General features: G+C 30.6%; 2 protein-coding genes across 6 annotated transcripts in view; one reads left to right on the top strand and one right to left on the bottom strand.

The window, feature by feature from the left end:
• Positions 1–5814, top strand: part of LOC108769230 (E3 ubiquitin-protein ligase Topors) — a 12053-nt gene extending 6239 nt beyond the window's left edge. Inside the window, exons 9-14 of the mRNA XM_018520095.1 lie at positions 1152–1567; positions 1677–1904; positions 2009–2280; positions 2354–2527; positions 4286–4502; positions 4663–5814. Of these exons, the coding sequence (XP_018375597.1) occupies positions 1152–1567; positions 1677–1904; positions 2009–2280; positions 2354–2527; positions 4286–4502; positions 4663–5809 (2454 nt within the window). The 3' untranslated portion in view covers positions 5810–5814. The remainder of the gene's footprint in view (positions 1–1151; positions 1568–1676; positions 1905–2008; positions 2281–2353; positions 2528–4285; positions 4503–4662) is intronic.
• Positions 5815–7799: 1985 nt separating this feature from the next.
• On the bottom strand, positions 7800–14512 carry LOC108769237 (probable dimethyladenosine transferase). Of its 5 annotated transcripts, none has more exons than XM_018520105.1 (6): positions 14482–14512; positions 13895–13958; positions 12482–12848; positions 8355–8700; positions 8134–8240; positions 7800–7861 (listed from the first exon to the last, which is right to left on the bottom strand). In XM_018520105.1, exons 1-6 carry the CDS (start codon positions 14482–14484, stop codon positions 7819–7821), a joined length of 930 nt encoding a protein of 309 aa, XP_018375607.1. In that variant the 5' UTR covers positions 14485–14512; the 3' UTR covers positions 7800–7818. The 5 variants fall into 5 exon arrangements, with proteins under 5 accessions (XP_018375607.1, XP_018375610.1, XP_018375606.1 ...); XM_018520108.1 differs by lacking the exon at positions 14482–14512 and adding an exon at positions 14034–14244 and having other exon boundaries at positions 12599–12848; positions 13895–13942; XM_018520104.1 differs by lacking the exon at positions 14482–14512 and adding an exon at positions 14034–14241 and having other exon boundaries at positions 13895–13942.
• Positions 14513–14548: the final 36 nt, after the last annotated feature.

Below are 14548 nucleotides of genomic sequence, written 5' to 3'. Positions count from 1 at the left end.
CCCAGAGTTCTGATTGGACGGCTCGTTATTCCCTGTTGCCTGTGCCTATTGCCTGTGTCTATTGTGTTTCCAACTTTACAGTCTCACGCAGTTTCGTTGGAATCATTGGAATCTACTGTAGAAAGCTGTTGGAGGTTACTGTAAGAACGTATTTGTTCGCATAGATAAGACAGATATCACGGAGAAAACAGAGTATTCTGGAATACTCGACATTTACGGATTTTTACATATATACAGCTACAATATCGCATAATACCTAATACCGGAAACGAAAGCAGGTAATAAAGGAAGCAGAAGGGTGGAGAGCAACGCTCATAAAGAAAAAAAAAAGATACTGACGCATGACGTGAAGAAACGTATCGACGATACGCCAAGCTGCCATCAACGCGCTTCTCTATGAGAAGTACATTTCTCGAGTGTAATTATCCAAAGTGCAAGTATCCCAACGATCGTTCCATATGATTTCTAATCGAATATTCGGCATTTTCTATGTTAAATCGAAGTCATTTTTCGTCTCATTACTATAAAATGAGAAAATTTGTGATGCACAAACGAATGCACTGTGTATGAAAAATGCTCTGTAAGCGTCATTCTCTACTACTATCTTTTTATTTCACACGCAATAGAATACGAAATATATGTTGTAATATAACGAGATATATGCTGATTCATACAAATTGATTAAAGATTTGTGAAAGAATCGTAATATCTTTTATACTATATATAAATTTCGACTATCACACATTAAGTTGAAAGTAGATTTTATTCATTAATTTCATTCATTAATTTTTTAAAAATAATTTTATTAAAAGATTTTATTAGTATCACATTCATTAAGTAATCAATTATTTGGAATATTATACATATTATAATTTACATTGATGATATGTTTTTTGCAATTTATTAATATTCTATTCATCTTTTACATATGTATAAAAGATGCTTTTGCACTCATAATTCTATTCACTATCATATTTTATATCAATAATTATATGATTTATTTGTGAAAATAATATCTTATAAATATCTTTTAATATCAATTCAAATATTACACCTATTCTAATATTGAATAAAAAATTACTGTTGTATATTTATATGTGTATATCTTTTTATTTTATAGAAATTTTTTCACGAATGGACATTTATAATAGATAACAATGGAAGGCCCATTAGAAATAAAGAACTCCAGTGCAGGTGTGGAGGAGCCTATAAAATCTGAAGTTCTCGTACAAAATTCTGATAATAATGAGCGAAGCGATGCAGCTTCTCCACCTCCAAATTGTAGCATTTGCTTGGGAAAACTAGTTAATACATCTTTCACAGACAGCTGCCTGCACCAATTTTGTTTTACTTGCTTACTTCAATGGTCCAAAATTAAGACAGAATGTCCTTTATGCAAGCAAACATTCAAATCAATTATACACAATGTAAGATCAGAAGAAGATTATGATCAATATCATGTACCCCGTGAATTAGCATCGCAAATTCCTCAGCCACAAGTAACTGCTACTTTGGATGTCAACTTTGATGTTGATTGGGAATCTGCTCCTCGTCGATTTGTTTACAGGTACAATTCATGTATAACACAAATATATTTTATACATTAGAAGAATAATTGTATTGTATACACTATTACAGTTTGCACATTTATAAAATAATTTTATTCAATATCTCAGAACAACAATGACTGGCAGTCGTCGACACGGAGTGTTATTGAATCCAGAGCAGGTTACAAGACGTGAACAATTACCTAGTATGGCACCTCAAGTGCCTAGAGAAGAACGTAGACGTAGGCGTGCTAATCCTACAGATTATCGTCGTACAGTTTATAGGCATGGTATATGGGCTACTTCATTACCTGACATATTTGGGCGTTTCCGTGAATGTAGCGCTGATTATTATAGGTAAATAAATTTCTTAATATTTTTTTTTATTTTTATTTATTCTTGTATGCAATATTAAAAAATGTCTTTATAATACATAAATTTGTTTTTTAATTGTATTGCAGAAGACAACCACAAGAATTAGATCGTCTTATACCATGGTTAAATAGAGAGTTGCAAGTTTTACTTAATAATGAACCGACTCATGTTGCTTATGTGTTGAGTATAATAATGGAGGCCTTAACTCAATATGATATTAGAAGTCCAGAATTTCGGAATATTGTCCGACCCTTTTTCGCTATACATACAGATCATTTTGCACACGAATTGTTAAATTTTGCCCAAACCAACTTTGATTTGGTGGGATATGATCAATCTGTTACTTATTTGCCACGTGGTTTGTAATTCATATGGATTATATAATTGCAAAAAATATCAAAATACATAGTTCATTAGCATGTCTATTATAGGTTTATCAAATGAGTATGCAACTCGTATTGAATCACCTACATCCAGTAGCAGTAGCAGTAGCAGCAGTAGTCTTGTCTTTGACAACTCTGATGTACGAATACTTGCTGAAGCAATTGATTTGAGAATAAACGCTGAGATGCCGAATACCTTGCCACATCCTGTTAGCATGCCAGGTAAGAAATAAATGGCAAATCACATCCTGTATTACATTTGTAATCTAACATGTGCATATAAACATAAATAAACAAATTTACTATTTTATCTGTTATGTATATGTATTATAATTATATTACATAATATAATTATATTATATTACAGGCGGATATCTAAAAAACTAAAAGAGATACAGGAAAAAGTTTTATATAAAAGTTGTAGGTTTTCTTGGGGGAAAGAAGGTAAAAATGACAGATTTTGCATATGGGGCATTACCAATGTTAGGTCAAAGTCAAATCGATTTTTTTTTTTAATGGAACATATTTTTGATGCCAGAATTTAATAACTAGTGTCAAGAACTTTTCAAAACACTATAATAAAGTTATTTTCCATTAAGTACTTTTCAAGTTATAAAGTTTGGAAATTACAGTACCGCTGATATTAGCATTATTCAACATGTTCAACCGACGGCTAAAACCTCTTGAATGTTTAGGATCATGTCCTCGATAATATTTGTTAAGATCAAGGCTATTGGAGATTATTCCTCTTATTTTCATTTTTGCACTCAAAATTTATTTTTACATAAAAATAAAAATAAAAGATACAACCTCTAACGGTCTTGATCTTGACAAATGTTATCCAGGACACGATCCTGAACGATCCATTCAAGAATTATAAGTTTTAGTGGTTGGACATGTTGAGTTGGTCAGACACCTTTGATAGTATTAATGCAGGCAGTACTGTAATTTCCAAGCTTTATAGCTTGAAAAGTACTTAAAATAACTTCATTATAGTGTTTTGAAAAGTTTTTGACACTAGTTACTAAATTCTGGTATCAAAAATAGGATGTTCCATTAAAAAAAAATCGATTTGACCTTGATTTCACCTTGGTAATGCCTATATACAAAATCTGTTATTTTTACCTTTTTTCCCCCAAGAAAACATCTACAACTTTTATATAAAACTTTTTCATGTATCTTTCTTAGTTTCTGAGATATCCGTCTAAGGCGATTAAAATGCCCCATCCTGTATATGAAGCATTCTCTGTCAAATTGGACACTCCCTCTGTCTAAAATTCAGTTTATTCAAAAAATTTCTTTCTGAGCTTAAATCATAGATACACGTGTCTATTTTCTTTAGCACTCTAGTCTTTCTGGAAATTCAATATGGTGAGCTTAACATGACAGCTGCAGTTCACGAAGTACTGATTGAGGAAAAAAGTATTATGAATATCTTAAAATTTTAAGTTGATTAAATTAAAACTGTTCGAGTTATCATGATAATGATTTTGGAAAATATTATTTCGAGAAAAATGCGATTTATGTATTTTTCTCAAAAGTATCAGTCTCGACAGTATCAGTGCGCTCCTCGCCCTGATGAAATGAAAAGCAAGGTTCACGAAATGTTGGCATTAACAATGAATTACGATACAGCGATAATCCGCAGACCCTTTGACATCTTTGAACACTTCTTTCTTGGCTGATGTTCATGAAATTTGTTCACAAATCTTGAACCATTTGAGCGATTTAAGCATTCTCAATTAGTATTTTTTGCAATATAGCGGTCATGTTAGGCCCGTCGTATTGAATTTCCCAAAGGTCAGAGTGGTAAAGAAAGTAGACATGTGTACCTACAATTTAAGTCTAGAAAGAAATTTTTTGGTTGAACTGAATTTTGGACAGAGGAGGTGTCCGATTTGAGTCTATCCAAAATTCAGTTTAATTAAAAAATATATATATGTATATATACATATAAAATTGCATGTATAATCATTTTAGGTCCTAGTGCAGCAGGACAGATGTTTCGCAGAGTAGAAACATCTAATACTGTACCAGAACTGTTAATCGTTTCATCGAGTTCCTCTGAATCAGATGGCGATTGTGAAATAATTGGTTATGTAAAACCACGTCATGAAAGAACACCAGAAATCATAGAGTTACTTTCTTCTGACACTGAGCATGTGTGTGTTTCTCATACATTGAATGGAAATATGCAGTAAGTTATAAAAAAAAACCATGTCTCCCAATGTGCGTTTAATTTTTTAATCATTTAAACATTGATAAAATTTCTTTAAAAATTATTTATATATGCATTAATATAAGTATAATTGTAATATGCGGTTTTTAATATTTATCATCACATATTTTATTACTAGATCAACTACAAGAAGAACACATTTGGAAAATACATCATTACCAAGTACGTCTTATGTCAAGGAGACGAAAGGATCGTCTTCGTCATCTTACTCGGTGTCAAGTACTGATGTTTTATCCGATAGTGATAACAGTCCAAGACCAAGTAGACGAAACCATTCGAAGAAATCAGGGAAAAAAGCACAAAAGTATAAAAGATCAGATGGGACAGGAAGCCGGAATAAATCATCTAAGAAAAAGAGAATATCCAGTTCTAGTGATTCCAGCTCATCTGAAAGTTTACTAAAGAAATGTAACGAAAAACGATTGAGAAAGCCAAGATATAGAATACAGGCTAAAGGTACAGGACGAATAAAACTTATTAAACGAGAAGAAAGCTATTCAGATGAGGATTCATCTAGTAGTGACAGTAGTAGCACAGAGACTGATAACAAAACAAAAACCAAGAAGTGTTACAGAGAATATAAATCGAAAAGAGGTTGTTCCTCTAGCGTAACAAACGATCATACAGCGAAAAGTGGAAAAACAACGAGAAATAAAGAAAAAACTTTCAATTTGGAAAAGTTAAAGTCTAAGAATAAAGATACGAAGTGCTGCGAAAACAGACAACCTAGATCTAGAAGTAACAGTATATCTTCTAACGCTTCTGAACGAGATAAAAGGTCGAACCATAAGTACCGGGAATGTCGAAATATGAACGAGTTTGGAAGTCAAGACGACAGTGCCTCAATAAATAAAGATATGTCAAGAAGTGAATATAAGTTTAAATCAAAAAAGAAAATTTGTTATTCTTCAGACTCGGAAAATGATTGTTTACGATCTTGTAGTCAGTGTAGTGATTATTCCAATAAATCCTATCTGCATTGGAAAAAATCAAAACGTAAAGAAAAGCATAAAGATAAGGAGCGCTATAGATCCAGTAGCAGAATATTTAATTTATCGCAATCCAATGCAAGTACAATTTTGACAATGTCTATATCATCGAAAAATGACATGTATCCGACGAAACATTCCGATCGTAACGGTTCCGATTGTAAAGAAAAACATAAATCACGCAAAGAATCTAAATATAGAAAATCCGAAAATGAAAAAAAGTCGAGACCAAAGAAAAAGAAGCGACGTCTTCAATCTTCTTCCACTTCGGGATAATATCACATGCGATTTTTGTGTTAGTTAATACTATAAAATAAATTTTAATTTAAGAAAATGATATTCAAATTTTTATAAAATATACGTAAATAGAATTTAATCAAATTAATTTCATATTATTGTAGTTTGTACCATTCTGTTTGTAAACATACCACGTTCCCCATCATGATGCTAAGATCATTTTACGATATTTGTTATGTAATAATATACTCATTTCTTGTATATGTATATATATAATTTCAACAATATTTTAAATTAGGATTATTCTTTTTCTTACAAATTAAATGTTTGTATATTGTTTTATTATTACCTACTTGTGGCGCAAAAATATTTCTATTTATATATTAATAGACAAAATAACGTCTTGTTCTTTATTCTTTATGATAAAATATGTATATATTAAAATAAATTTGTATTTGCACATTGCAAATTTCAACAAAAAATACTGTCTTATCGTAGCATCTCTAATACAAAAAAATGTTGCTATAATAATACCATATTCACGCTACCTCTTTATGGGAATATAACATTGCGCACAGCGATATATACATGCAGAATGTACATATATTTGTATATTGTGCATATATATGTATTGTGTGTACATCATTATAATTATATTGATCAAAGAACAATTTGTGCATTTTGGAATATTATAATGATCCATATGGAATCCCAAAGATTGTAAAAATGTGTACTTAGTAAATTATTTTAATTAAGATTTGCATCATATATATAATATATATGATGGGGATGAAGTTTACATCAATAAAACTAGAAATATATGTTAAAAATAATTTTTTTATATATGCGCATAAAAAATTATAAAGATTATTTTATACATAAATTGGAGCTATGCATGAATATTTTGTATAATTGCGTAATAATCATTACATTTTGCATAATGATAAAATGTTTTATTATCAAAATATCGTTTTTAAATGAATGAGCTAAAATATGATATTTTAGAAATACACAAATCTTGTTTTATAATAGAGGTGTAACTGAAAAGATAAAAAATATGAAATTAAAATAAAATAAAAATATCAATGTGCGTAAAGATTATTGTAAATTTGTATTATACAAACATTTACGTATACAGATTGTTATAATATATAAACTGGATAATAATTAAGTATATCAACATAGAAAATAGAAGAGCGCGAGCATGACGCTGGTCTCTCGTTTATCATGTCAGAGATCCCGGGTTCGATCCTGATAGAAACCAAAATATTTATGCTCGTGTCTCCTCTCGAAAAAGACAACCTCCCGAGAGTATCTTTGTCTACAAAAACACCTGTTGAAAAATCCGTCATTCGGAATCAGCATTAAAACTAGGTCTCATATGCTTGTGGCAGTTGAATAATTAGCTTGCACACTACAAGCGTATGAGAGAGGTGTAACATAGGCCAGAGGACTATAATATAACGTAAAAGCAAGAACATAAAAAAATAGATCAGTAAAAATATTATATTTGTGAAAAACCATAAAAAGAACATAAAATAATACTAAGTGTAACATCATATATTTTTCACCTGTTATGTAGAGAAAATATAATTTTTAATTATACAATATTTCATGGGACAAATCTAAAAACCCAAAGCAAAAAAATGTCATAGAATATAGATCCTTCGGACTTTTTATATTTTTCAAGTTACAATAAACAAATTGCTTCATGTATGTTTGCTGATATCATTATAATTTTAAGATGTGCTGCGACGTACTTTATAGCCACAGACTTATATAAGTCTGTGTTTATAGCTAATAACCTAAGCAACATGAATAGTTTTTCATGTGCACGCCATTTTTTGTTTTATTTCTGTAAAACATTATGTTAGAATTGCCTCTGATAACAATGAGGAAATTCTAATTTTAAAACAAATGCTTTTTAAAAATAGAACAATTAATTTTCTTCACAAAGCTTATTTATTTTACATATTCATAAAAATCTTTTATTTATAAAAATTTCTAGTTTATATATAAATAGTATATATCCTAATATATGTATAAATTTATATAAAATGCACACCTTTCGCGTTGAATGCATGTAACAGGCTGAAAAAGGATACATTTCTATTAATTTTGATGTTTTAGTGTTTATAAAGTGCCTATAAACGATCATAAAGTATAACTAAATATATATAAACTAAATGTTACGTTTATATTGTGTGTGTATGCGTGCGTGTGTCTATATATAAATATAAAGAAAATTAATGTTAGAAATAAACTTTAGATTTAAATGTTGAACAAAAAAAAGTGCATCTACTAAAGTTGATATATATACTTGTACATTACAAACTGCTATATTAATATCAACTTATTTATACCTGATAAAGTCATCTATGTCCATAGTTCTAGCTCGTTTATTCTTAGCATCTGCTTTTTCTAATATATGGTCTATCAATTGCTTGATATCAAAATTATCTGGTACAATCTATAAATATATGCTAATCAATATAAAATATTACATTATATAAGAAATATTCTAATGTAAAGAAAGCATTTGGTAAATATTTCCAGACTTAGTATCACATAACGTGTCAATTACCTTATTATTCAAACTACAATGAATTTTATAATTTTTCTCTAACATAGTAACAACTGTGGTTTGTTTGAAAGCTGCAGATAGCGTTTTATTTTTTCTCACGAAAGCAATCCGTGTCAGACCATCCCATTCCTGATAATTAATCGGAGGTGGTGGATTTCTTGGTTCAATTCTCACTACATTTGATTCTACTTTAGGTGGAGGTCTAAAGTTATTCTTTCCAACTTTCATTAACATATCTACTCGTGCCAATAATTGCGTGTTAATACTTAAGCGGCAATATAATTTATCACCAGGTTTAGCTACCAAGCGTTCTGCAAATTCTCTTTGGAACATAAGTACAGCACATCTGTAAAAAGAAATAATGTATATTAACATATATTAACTCCATTTCCTCTTGCATTACCTACATATTAAAAATTTGCTAAATTCATTTAAAATATTTCTCAATACTACATAGTTTAGAAATTTATCTTCTCAGAATGCAATCAAATATCTATCTGTAAGAAATAGGGTGAAATATATATATCAAAATGACACATTCCATATGGGAGCAAATGATTCTTATAATCGACAGATTCGATCTAGATTTTTACTTCATATTTATCTTGATTTTATAAGTAAAAAATTGAATGTTAGGCTACAACTAAAGAAGCATGAGATAAATGGTAATTCACTTTGAGAACTTATATTTCATTTACATTTGAAGGGATGGGCGGAATAAAGGCACAATTCTACTTAGGCCCTTTTTCCGGCAATTACCTTTTTTTATGTAATATTGATCATAATAGAGAAGTATTGTAACATATAACTTCTTAAAGACATTACATAAATTCATTTGATATTGTACCCATTTGTGTATAATAAAAAAGTAGCAAGTTATTTTAATTTTTATTAATATCAAGATTTTATAATTAGGCCTTTATTCCGCCCATTCCCTCATTTACAAATAGTCTAGGAAAACTAGATGATTTTTGGCAATATAAAGGAAAAAATTGCCCCAAAGCTGAATTTTTGCAGAGGTCTGTAATATAGTGTCCTTTTTAACATATTAAAACTCCCCATGTACGGGGGCATGGCCGGCTGCGCCATCCTGAAAAAATGTCACACAAAATCGGTTTTTTGCAAATATCTTAGAAACTATTCGTTGTACAGAAATTAACGTTTAGTTCGAAAATAAAGCTGATCAAATTCCTCATAATTTCATTTTTTAATGAATATTATACGACTAATAGTTCCAGAGATAGATTTTTGAAAGGATCTCTTATTTTCGAACGTTACGTAAATTTGTTCTGTCTTCGCAAATATCTCAAATTTAGCTGTATCTACGTACAAAACGCATAAGACAAAATCGAAAGAGTATTTAATTATCTACAAAATGATTTTTTATTGAATGTTGTACAACCCATAGTTTCGGAGATATCATTTTTTTAAGGCATCTTGATTTATGGACATTGGAACAATTACGAAAAAAGATCCATTTATTGGCATATTTGCTGTTATCCATAGTTATACATATATTATTATATATAGATTAAATGTACATGTGATTTCAGTTAAATTAACAACATATTAAGTAGGAATACAGTAGCAATCTATAGAAAGAATTAAAAATAACTCAAATTTTGGGTAATAATTTGACATTACGAATTTATTAGTGTATTTTTTACAATAATTTTATGTAAAAGATAAAAATACAACAGTCATACAAGAAACGATTGAACAAAGATAAGTTTATTGTTTACAAAATATTTAATATTAATATTAAATAAAATATTAATGTTCATACTAAATTTTTATTAATATTAAATATTGATAAGAAGTTTTTTCTCATTAATTTTTATAAATTGTGAACTGAGTTCGCTGTTCGAAGATTCAATGAAATTTACTCCGAGCACATGTTCGGCTGCACAATTCCTTCCGAAACGCATTATATCGGTCCCAACGGCTACTTTCCTATAGTACAGGCCTGTCCAATTTGAGCTCCGAAGCCAAAACACAAAGCCATCGACGAAAAAAAATTCAATGTGAGTATGATTTCGGGGACAAAGTGTTGATATGTATTTGAGTAACGCTTATCAACTTTACAGTCCTCGAAATCTTATCTATATTGAATTTTTTTGCGTTGATGGCTTTGCGTTTTGGTTCCGGAGCTCAAATTAGACCAGCCTGCTATAGTATATCTCGAATTCATTCTAAAAATATGGTCCAGTACCAAATGGAAGCAAATCATGTATTATTAGCTTAGAAACGCACATCGACTTTAAAATTTTGCAAATAAACTATTTTGGTAATTATTGTCGACCATGAAAATGAGGACACAAATTGGAAAAAAGAACTATCGTCTTCAAACATCTGTCGATCAGTTTTTATCATAAATTTACAATACCATTTAGGAAATTTTATAAGTTTCAATTTTTATCTGAGATATTTTTTTATGTATACCTTGCAGAAATTGAGATATTTGCAGAAAAAGTATCGTAAATCGCATTAGTATATCAACTTTTTATGCTAAATACTGAAAAAAAAGAAAAAGTATCGTAAATCGCATTAGTATATCAACTGTTTTTCAAAAAGTAAATTTTTTAAACTATAATCGTATACTTACATATAAACTAACAGAAAAATGTGGATATTGATTTTTTTATCGTTATTACATGTTTGTTTGTACAAAAATTCTGATTGTTTTTGTAAAATCAGCACATTACGAAATCTTCTAAAGACTGTATCTTGGAAATTATTCATCGGACGAGGTCCAAAAAATCTCATTTTAAAGATAATTTTACAAGTTTCCATATGATTTCTATATATTTTTCGTCTCAGACAAGTCAGAAGTAAGTTATTTACAAAAACGTACTCGGAAACACATATAATGAACGTTTTTCAGTTGTAATTATTATTAGTCATATACAAACCATTAAAAACCCAAAATGTAGGAAATTTAATCTTTCATTTTGATAAGAACTATTTTTTTTGCATAGGAGTTATAGCCGTATATAAGATATTTCCGATAATGTGCGAGGAAATGTTCTCAGCTTCATAATAGCAAATCAAAATGCCTAAAAAAAATATCTCTAGAACTAGCAATCTGGTCGTACGATATTCAATAAAAAAACCAGTAAATAATTAAATACTCTTTCGATTTTGTCGTATGCGTTTTGTATGTAGATGCAGCCTTTGAGATATTTGCGGAGACAGAAGAGTGATCGAAAAAAGGTGGTATTTTTCACTCTCAATTTTTGGACTAAACTGTGTGCCAAATAATACCCTACAATGAGATATAATTACAAAGTTTCAGATTGAGATGACAATTGTTATCATAGCTAAAGGGGCAGTCACGCATTACGTCTATGCGAAAATCTGTTTTTTTTTTACATTCAAAACAAATTGATTTACAAAATCACCAGAATAAGTGTGATGTTCAGTTGATCTTGCGTTCATCAGAAGCGATGTACTTGCACACAGTTCCATTGCACACACCACTCACATCAGTCAGTTTGTAGTAATTTTTAACTGTTTTGCCAATGAAATTATATTATTTTAAATTAATCAGTTAGTGATATACACCCGGCTGGATCAACCTTCTTAAAATACCAGACCTCGCAGATCCATGATAATTCGAGAATAGGCTTTGATTCCACCACTCTCAGCTCTGATAATAACTGTCACCTCAACATCAAACTTCTCTGTAATTAATGTCTCAAAATAAAGTAAAATTTAGGTTCAGTTCTAAAATCGAGAGCCATAAAAAGCGATTTTTTCGGTCACTTTACGTAACATTCGAAAATAAGATATCCTTTAAAAAAAAATCTATCTCGGGAACTATTGGTCGTCCATTAAAAAATAAAATTGTGAGGAATTTTATCAGCTTTATTTTTTAACTGAACATTAATTTTCATACAACAAATAGTTTCTGAGATATTTGCAAAAAAAAACCGATTTTATGCGACATTTTTTCAAGATGGCATGACCAGCCATGCCCTCATACAGGACGTTTTCATATGTTAAAAACAACACTATTACATACCTCTATGCAAAAATTCAGCTTACAGCAATTTTTTCCTTTTTAACTTTAGTTTTCCTGGGCTAAAAGATCTACATCAAAATATTTTTTATAAATATGTAATTACCTGAAAAGTGGTCTGTGTGAAAGTAACTTAAATACTAATGGTGATGATATCTGATAAGGGATGTTAGCGACACACAAATCAAAAAATGATAGATCTGATTTTAATACATCTCCATACACTATTTGTAACTTTGATTGGTGTATAGTTCCTTGAACACGCTTTTGTAATTCTGCTATCATTCTTGGATCAATTTCGCACGCTACTACTTTTTTTGCTTTCTCAAGCATTTTTACAGTCATATTGCCTGTACCAGGACCTATCTCCAATACAACATCGGTCGGCCTAAGTGCAGCTTTTTCAACCATACTTTGAATAATTAAAGGGTTTTTCAGTATATGCTGACCTTTATCCTTATTAAATAAAATTCCTACAAGAAATACGTTTTTTTACAACAATTTATCACATAATATAAATATTAGTTTTTAGAACTGTTCTTTTTAGCTGAAATTCTTTCTCTCCAACGTGGAGAGAAAAGAAAGATGAACCGTGCAAGAATTTTAGCTAAAAAGAACAAACCTCTAGTATTAATTCATATAGATACATACAATTTTGATAATTTTTGAATTTAGCTTCCTTACCTCCAATGTTAAATAAAATTAGGCTCATTCAACACGTTTTTGCACCAAATGAACGAATGTCGTAAAAACTGTCTTCACAAGTTTAGAAATATTTCAAGCGGACACTATTTAGGCTGCAACTTCTAGGCGGTTAGGTCCCAAGCGGATAGGATATATTTTTTGATTAGCCGCCCCGAACCAATAAACTACTATTTATGCACCCCACATGACAAATTTCCTAACCTCAATAGTTATCAACTTTAACGCTCAATATCTCGCTTCGCAGGGCAGTCTCCAACTTTTTTTGTCAGATTCTTTCGGTTTACGCAAAAACGCGTCAAATGAGCCTAATTTTATCAAAATTGGAGGTGAGGAAGCTCTTCTGGAGAATTACGATTCTCTGCTTTGAAAACATAAATTATCTACTTTAAAAATAAATTCTCTATTGTAAAAATTTTTTAGAAAATATTTTAAGGGGAAGGGGGGGAGGGCTATTCTAAATAATTACCAGATTTCCTAACATGAAAATATCTGTCAACTTTAACAATTAGAGCCTCTTTCACCAACACCGATTAACTTAATCGGCCGATTAGTCCATTGGAATTGACCAATTGCATCTATCGTCAAACAAAATGACAGATGAGATTGTTCAATTCCGATGGACTAATCGACCGATTAAGTTAATCGAAGTTGGTGAAAGAGGCCCTTAATATTTTAATTCACGGGGCAGAGCGATACTTTCTTTTGCCAGATTCGTTCATTTTGTGCAAAAACGCGTCGAATGAGCCTAATTTTATCAACATTGGAGGTGAAAAAGTTAAACTTAACAATAACCAATATTTTTATGAATATATACCTTGTCTCGCCACTTCCGTGTGGACACGAGAAGTACCTTGTGTGCGAACTTTCGGCATTATACGCTTTATTAGAAATTATATGAAATATTTGAATTATTATTTATTCAGTAATCACATGGCACCACATGGTTCACTCACTAATAGCGTTCTTCACTGAACCCGGTAAAAGTGAAGGTGAAGCACGTGGAAGCACACAACCACACACAACTGATGCAATACATGTAGCCATACTCCATAGTGAAATTCAGTGAAATTGCGATTTGGAAATGTTTGGAAAGAAAGATCAAGAAAGACGAGATTCTTAATTCCCAGGGTGGTGACTGGATCTTATTATCGATAAAGAGTTGGTGATTATCTTTCAGAGAGAGATGGTCACCAACTCTTTATCGATAATGAGATCCAGTCACCACTCTGGGAATTAAGAATCTCGTCTTTCTTGATCTTTCTTTCCAAACATTTCCAAATCGCAATTTCACTGAATTTCACTATGGCTGCATGCATTGCGTCAGTTGTGCGTGGTTGTGTGCTTCCACGTGCTTCTGGTTTCCCCTTATTTGATTTTCCGACCCAAATTTAGTCACAGTACCATGCAAAAATTCCAAGTCTTTCACCTTCACTCATATACATAAGTTAAAGTCATACGCTAAAGGCCC

Source organism: Trachymyrmex cornetzi, unplaced genomic scaffold (assembly GCF_001594075.2).
Source record: "Trachymyrmex cornetzi isolate Tcor2-1 unplaced genomic scaffold, Tcor1.1 scaffold88, whole genome shotgun sequence".
Taxonomy (NCBI): domain Eukaryota; kingdom Metazoa; phylum Arthropoda; class Insecta; order Hymenoptera; family Formicidae; genus Trachymyrmex; species Trachymyrmex cornetzi.
This window is presented reverse-complemented; position numbering and strand designations above follow the sequence as displayed.

Bases quoted from the DNA above. Each gene is read 5' to 3' on its own strand.
- LOC108769237 (XM_018520104.1), bottom strand. From the start codon at position 14,124: ATGGCTACATGTATTGCATCAGTTGTGTGTGGTTGTGTGCTTCCACGT. The intron at 8,701-12,481 runs GTAATTACATAT...TTCTTTTTACAG, and splicing joins TCACACAGACCACTTTTCAG to ATGTGCTGTACTTATGTTCC. The intron at 7,862-8,133 runs GTATAAATAAGT...ATCCTTTTTCAG, and splicing joins GACATAGATGACTTTATCAG to CCTGTTACATGCATTCAACG.